This window comes from Vespa mandarinia, chromosome 7 (genome assembly GCF_050613455.1).
Source record: "Vespa mandarinia isolate Hongniang chromosome 7, ASM5061345v1, whole genome shotgun sequence".
In the NCBI taxonomy this organism is placed as follows: domain Eukaryota; kingdom Metazoa; phylum Arthropoda; class Insecta; order Hymenoptera; family Vespidae; genus Vespa; species Vespa mandarinia.
Genome location: NC_140816.1, coordinates 3239693 through 3247500, shown reverse-complemented (window position 1 = coordinate 3247500; position 7808 = coordinate 3239693). Strand labels below are relative to the sequence as shown.

Genomic DNA, 7808 nt, shown 5'->3' with positions numbered 1-7808 from the left:
TACGACGATGACGACGACAACGACAACTACGACGAAAGGGACAGGGACCTTTTCGCAGGATTATCGATTTTCAATGTTTCGAGGTTTTCGGAGCGACACGTGCAGTGCGCAAACTCCGAGGTCGTGCCACCGACTCACGAAGATTCCGTGTGGTCACGGAGCGTCGCGAGCGTCGCGAGAGCGTCTTCGCCATGACGAAATTCCGCGAAATAGAATCTATTTTTCTCGAATCCAAAGTATCCTATATTTCTTCCTCTTTTTCTTCATTATCTGTCATTCTTCGTTTATTAGAGTTTAACATTATCCTTTGTGTCTTCTTTCTCGTATATGTGTATAGAAAATTACGAAGGAAAATGTCGGATCATCAGTCTTTTTGTATTCTTTTTTTTTCCTGTTTCGATAAAGGCGACGATCCTTAGCATCGATTCTTAATTCAAATTAATATAATACACATATACGTATATACATGTACAGGTATATATATTAGGTGTTTCGATTTCTTCGAAAATGATTGAAGATATTCGTGTCAGCGTTGCGTGCCTTTGATCGTCCTCTCCGATGGTAAGTGATGGATTATGCATTTCTTCCTGTCTACCATCTTCTTATCTTTCCTTGTTCATATATATGTTCGTATTTGTATATATACTTTATGCTTCATTTATACGATTGATTTATGCGATTATTTCTTTAAGTATTAATAAATACAACCAAAAAGAAAAAAAAAAGAAACGATTTAAAGGAATATTGTATTGACGTCAAAGGATTAAGGCATCATCGTAATGATAATTTTTTGATTTTTCGATGATCTCAGAGTGACTTGTGATAAGGTCGCATTTACATTTTCTAAATGGAATCTTATATTCTTTATTATATATTCTTCTAGATGACATCAAACAAATTTTTTAACAATAATTATCGCTTGTATACATTTAAAACAGACATAACGAATATGCATGCGTACGTGCCTTTAACATTTTTCGTATGGCGGCTATGTGCCTATGTCTATTTACTTTTGCGCGCTAAAAATTGTAGTTCAATCCAAAACTATATATATATGTGTGTGTGTGTGTGTGTGTGTGTGTGTGTGTATTATTTTATTTCAATATTCTCCCGTTTTCTTTAAATTTCATTTTCTTTAAAAATCATGTTGTCATCGATAACACAATTAATTGATTATATGGAAAATACATAATATTTGAAGAAAGACAGATCATATTTCAAAAATTGGTCTCTATTATATTCTTACAATAATCTTCCCTTCAAACGTTGATTTCATAAAGTAGATTTTATGTTAGCATTATTAACATTAACGTGATTTTCATCAAGTGTACGATATATATATGTAGTAAGTTTTCTTCGATTAATAGGTCCATCTACGGGTTTGGAACATCAAACTCATGCTGCTTTTGAACGATCAAACGATTTTTGGTGTTATCAGTGCAATAATTCCATTGAGGGAGAGTCCTGTTTCAATGTTTCCAGTAATGCCAGTTCCATAATTAAAAAGTGTTCGGAAGATGAAAGAATTTGCATGGTAAGGTAATTTTAATATTATAAAATAAAATATCAATGTATAAATAATGAATTGTTACGATATTGACATTATATACATAAAAAAAAAAAAAAAAAAAAAAAAATTAAAATATAATTGAATTAATAAAAATATGATACAAATCAAAAATAATTTTTCCTTTGAATTAATATAGAAGAAAAAAAAATTATACATATATAATTTTAAATAAATATGATTTCTTTAATCGAGTCCATTATTTTTTTTTTCTTTTTATTTCTTCTTTTTGTGTGTGTGTGTGTGTGTTTTTTTCTTTTTTATAGGTGATACAATATCCTTACTATCCTGAAATATTCTCGGTGGAAAGAATGTGCACGAGTACATGTAATCCGGGTTGCTACGAAATCGGTGAAGTAACGAAAGCTTACGCTTGCATTACTTGTTGTGATAAATCTTTGTGCAATACCGGAACCGGAACTGCCAACGATCTTACGATGAAAGAAATCAACTTCGTTTTTGCTCTTATACTTCAAATCATTTTAACAATGTATTCGCCGTGACATTATCGATAAAATATTATAAAACATTAAGTTTCATGCACGACTTCCTTTTATTTCATTCGAACTAATAAAAAATCCTATCCTTATTTATAGTTACTAAATATTTCGAAAATGTTGAAAGAGGAACAATTTGCGCAAGTATTTTATTCGCTCGTTTTCTATCTGTTAGTACAAAAAGAATATCACTATTTTCTTGGAAGAAAGATGAACTAGAACTTTCCCGTAAATTTACATAATTTTATAGATCCATCATACAGTCAGATCGAACAGTTTTTATCCATCTGTTGATGAAATTTCAATTTTCTTGTTAATAATTTTCCATTGCTGTCATTTGCAATGATATTGATATTAAACGTACGATATATACATATACAAATAATAATTATATAAAGGACAATCCTTTATTCGTGAAATTGTTATTGTCATTTACGTTGACGTAACAATCTAATTATCGTTGAATCTGTAAAACAATTACTTGCTGAGTTGTGTCATGTCGCAGGTGGTCGATATGATAGTGTAAACAGAGAATTCCTTGAAATTCGATAAATTCGAAGAACGACAGTTTGTCAATGGAAGATCGAAGAAGAGAGTACTTACATTGAATATAAAGCCGCCATTATTATAACTTGTGGCTGTTGCCAATTACTTTGATTGGTGTGCTTTTCCGAGCTCCGCAATGATGCGATGCGTTTTCGGCTTCGCAGAATATTTGGCACGCTCTATTCTTCTCCTTCTCGTCTTGTATCTTTTTCTTTTTTCAGTTTCTGCCTCTCCTTTTTCAATTTCTCTTCCACTCTTCCTTTTTCTTTTACGTTTTCCTTTTAAATCCATGAAAAAATATCACCACATCGAAATGACTATTATCGTAGGTAAGACAGTTTAATAAAGAAATATCATTTTATTTCGTAAAAAGTTTCAACGATTATCGCGTATCTCGCTAAAATAATCGCATTGTTTCTGATATTACAAAAAGGTACTTTTAGATCTGCGTAAAACTATCGATTATTTTTATTTCGAAGAAAAAAATCTGAAGGACGAAAATCTATAAAACAATAATATTTAGAAGGATTTTCCATCACGATTATCATACGATATATATTCTCACGTTAAACTCGTGAAAGTAAAAATATATTCGGATGAAACGAAATGTTCAGAATTCGAAATAATATTCTCGACAATAAATTGTAACGGAATATTTGAGCGGTATCCTTAGTACAGATTTAAGTTGGATTTGTGAACTATCAGTAGCAGAAATTTATTCATATTAACCATCATTTCTACGCAATTCTTGAAAAAAGGGGAGTATTGAAATTTTTCGAATTCTCAGTGTTCAAAAAGTCCCAGAATAAAATGCAATGGAATTTCTTCGGGGAAATATTTCTTTTTGAAGTAAATATTTGGAACGATTCACTATATATATACACATACACACACACACACACACACATATGTATGAATATGTGTATACTAAAATTATATTTCTTAAATTAATTTAACTTAGCTTTTTTCTCAAAGAAAATCTTTATAGTATATTTGTTTTAATAACATTTACTTTCTTTCTTTTATCAATCTGAAAGTTTAAAAAGCTCGCGAAAACGGCATACTAAGCGGATATAAGATAAAAGAAAGAAAAAAAAAAGAAAAAATTAATAAAAGAGAAAACAATATTGTCAAAGAGCGAATCCTTACTTTCGTCGATAAAAAATTAACAACATCATTTTCGAGTGTTTATTTTCCCTCTCTCTTTCTCTCTCTCTCTCTCTCTCTCTCTCTCTCTCTCTCTCTCTCTCTCTCTCTCCTTCCCTCTCTTTTTTCTCGTTGTAAATCATTATCTCAAGGTATTAACGCATCTTATTTTTATTGATATTCAAGGAAAACGGTAGACAGTGTAAAAATAATCACTTTCTTCATTGTCACTTTAGGAATAAAAAAATTGAACACGTTTTTCGCAAGGTTCTTTATCCAATTAACAAATAGTCCTTACCGTGTTAAAGTACTCATACAACATAAAGAGTTTTATATCGTGGATCAATGACGAGCAATTAGTTCGTAACAGCAAAAGCTTGTTCGAATTAAAAGGGGAAATTCGAAGAATTGATTTGCGACGTACGTGCTGAGAAATTTTGAAATAAAACAAACATCGAAAGTTCATCGAGGATTTATCGATCGTTCTTTTTTAAACTGTTTCTATGGGAACAACTTTATATGAAATCATGTATATACGTAAAAATACCTATTTTTTGAAATGTACATATATTTTATATGTGCACATGTATATATATATATATATATATATATATATATATATATATATGAAATATATATATATATATATACTTGTATATATGTATATTTATTGGTTTTTTTATATCGATATATTGTCATCGTCACTTCATTAAGTTCACAATATTTATTGCTTCGAACATATATATGACCTTTTTGATTTGTATCTATTTGTATCTAATTTATATCTATTTCATTAATCGAATGAGACATGTAATAATCGATAATTATATTATTTCGACGATGTTCACTATGCTGTACGAGTTTATTTTAATGAAGTTCATTTAGAAAATTATTACTAACTTGTATGAAAGGTCGTTCGTGACAGTATTGATTTATCATTTAGTTTCCAGTAACAAAAAATCTTACGAAGGTACATGTAAAGGTAATTCGTTACGAAAGTAAATAGACATTGATATTGATGCTGCTCGATATCAAATTTGGATTAAAACTATTTGAATATATGTAAATGTTTGTACGTCTCTAACTTGTCTTCTGCCTGTAAATTTTTCTTAAAGAAAAGCTTAAACATCAATCTTAAAAAATTTTCTTACTATCTATCACTTCTACTTTTAATAAGATCCGATACAATACTTCCAATTTTAATAATTACCTATAATTTTATAAACATTTATAAAATTGAAATAGAGTATCTTTTTGTTATTATTTCTGATAGATTCGTTAATTATCAAGTATATTCTGTATTTTTCATTAATATTTATGATCGATTTCGGCGTATAAAATTTTAATAATAACGATACGTAAATATCAGGTAATATTTAAAATTATTGTAGAAAATATTAAAGTCTATTTGAACGATATGTATCGTTCTTTTTATTTTCAATTTTTTAAATATTTTTTTTTATCTGTCTTTCGTAATAAAAAAAGTCCTTGTGCCATTAATCCAATCTTCATTGCAATTGTAAACTTAGATTTCAACGATGCCTACGCTTTTCCTTCTTTTCTTAATGTTTCTTACGTTTAATGAAAGATAAATGTTTTGGTAAGTTTCTTCCCGGATTGTAGATGAAAGGAAATGATACATAGATATACACATATGTACGAGTACTATAAGCACAGAGCGTAGGTTTTGCCATTTACCGAATGACGAAAATTTTCGCTTCTATTTTTGCTCTCTCTCCATTTCTATCTTTCTCTCTTTTGAAGGAACCAGAAGTTAGAATCAAAGCTTAAACTTTAACTTCTAATTAAAGTCTCCTGTTTTAATGAGTACGAACTCTCGTCTCACTTCGTTAGATTTTTCTTCTTTGATCGATCGTTCGCAAAATCTATATATTTTAACAAGTTTTATTTACAACGTACGAACATAGAAATGATATTCTAAACGAACGTTTAGTATAATAATAATAATAATAAACATATATAAAAATATAAAGAAGAAGAAAGAAAAAAAGGGAAGATATTCAAGGCATTTTTCTTTGAAATATTACATTATTTTCTATAATGAACGTTCAATACGATCGTTGTTTTCTCATCTCTCTATAGATCTAACGAAGCAAACTATAATAATAATAAGAAAAAATGAATGTACGTGTATGAATACGTACCGATTCTGAATCAAAAGTGACGTTGTCCGTATATGATTATCAAAAAAAAAACAAAAAAAAAAGAAAAAAAAAGAAAAAGAAAAAGAAAAAGAAAAGAAAAAAATAGGAAAGAAAGAAAGAAGGAAGAAAGAAAAGAAAAAGGGAAAAGATCTTGATTTAATATAAAATTCTAATTGCACGTTGAAAGTCTTTCTCGTAGGTTTCTAGTTCACTCTCAAACGGTTCAATCATTTCGCGAGACAAAAAACTGTAAATATACGTGAAAGAAAGTAACATAGTTTTGACCGTAATAAAATTCTATTAAATAATAATGATCGATAGTTCAATAGGATATAGAATGTTTCGAAGCTTTTCGGAGCTTTCACCGAGCTTTTGAAAATAGTTCAGACCGTCGCGACAGTCGGAGCGATACTGCGATGTTCGGTCTCGACCCGGTAGCCCCTTCCACGATCGACCGCAGCCGATCGACCAATCCCTTTCGGAGCTTTCTGCCGCGCTGCCGAGCTTTCCTCTGGAACTGCGCGCGCGTTACTCATAACAATCGTGGATATGCAACTTTCTCGACGTCCAACGGGGGTTGTACTGTCAGAATCTAACTCATCGTCTCTCACGTGTTGCTTCACCGTAAACATCGACCGACCAGCTGTACTTTAATCCAATGACGTAAATCTATCCTTTCAAACGCGACTTTTCAAGACCGACAAATGATAAAGAATCTTCTTTCTCTTTCTCTCTTTTTTTTTTTTTGTTGATTTTTCAATTTTCTATATTTAGCGGTTTCTCTCTCTCTCTCTCTCTCTCTCTCTCTTTCCTTCTTTTCCATTGTATTTTTCTATATATCTATCAATCTCTTCTAGCCTCTTTTTTTTTTTTTTATTTCTATATCCTATCCCGACGAGCTTCGACTAACGAAAATCATTTTCTCCCAAAGACAAAGCTTTTTATATTTGACGGAAAACTAAGCTTTGAAATGTTATCAAAAATGAATCCATAGTCTTTTTTTCTTTGTTTTCATGTCGTTTATACAAACGTACTTTTTGTCTTTTCGTAATTTTTAACACTTCGCTTTCATATTCTTATTCCTTTTCTTTCCGTTCTTTCTTTTTTTTTTTTCAATTCTCCTTCCTTTTTTTTGCTTTATGATATGTTTGTATCTCTCACATACTTAAATAAATCCTTAAATATTTTATCCCGAAAAAGCTTCCAAGAGCTTTGCTATTTGATATTGTAAAATTGAACTTAAATCTAAACTCGCATAATGTTGTAATAAAAAATAAAAAAGAAAAAATAGGACGATAGAAAACGCGTTTCAAGTGACAATTAAAATAGATATATTATTCATCCACATATGATGTATTGGTTTTTCGTTTTTATATTACGTGAAAAAATGTTACTAAACTTGGGATTTCGCTAATGAACGGAGAATATATAGATATTTTGATTAAATTTTTGACTGCTGACCGAGTAAATTAGAAATATTAGTGGAAAGTAGAACTACATATATACATATATCCTATTTAATATCTGCATTGTTAAATAAAAATCATCATTACCATATTTTTACCTACTACGTTTTTACATTTATATTTTCAGTAATTAAATGCATAAATTAACATATTTTCATAAATATGTATTTTACAAAATGTATCATACGCGAATTATATATAACGTAGAATAATATTACGTCTTCATAAAGAAACGTAATTATAAAATTGTTAAATCGTTGCATCATTGACAAAGGAGATTATTTCTTCATAATTTTTTAAAGGCACATAAAATGGGAATACTTTTTAATCGTAAACGTATCTCTGGTACGCGTTAAAACCTCGTTAACTATTGATTCAGGATTATTTTTTTCGTAGTTTTTTTTTTCTAGTACGTTGTTCG

General features: G+C 29.7%; 2 protein-coding genes across 3 annotated transcripts in view; one reads left to right on the top strand and one right to left on the bottom strand.

The window, feature by feature from the left end:
• LOC118440334 (uncharacterized) overlaps positions 1–2102 on the top strand; it is a 31005-nt gene extending 28903 nt beyond the window's left edge. The window contains exons 2-3 of the mRNA XM_035863207.2: positions 1368–1534; positions 1834–2102. Coding sequence (XP_035719100.2) covers positions 1368–1534; positions 1834–2070 — 404 coding nt within the window. The 3' untranslated portion in view covers positions 2071–2102. The remainder of the gene's footprint in view (positions 1–1367; positions 1535–1833) is intronic.
• Positions 1–7808, bottom strand: part of LOC118440332 (uncharacterized) — a 48561-nt gene that overhangs the window by 34103 nt on the left and 6650 nt on the right. The window contains exon 3 of one of the 2 annotated variants that reach the window (XM_085658394.1): positions 2668–2888. The gene's annotated coding sequence lies outside the window, so the exon portion shown is untranslated. Of the gene's footprint in view, positions 1–2667; positions 2889–5921; positions 6489–7808 lie in introns of those variants that run through there. The other variant, XM_085658395.1, reaches the window with a different exon arrangement.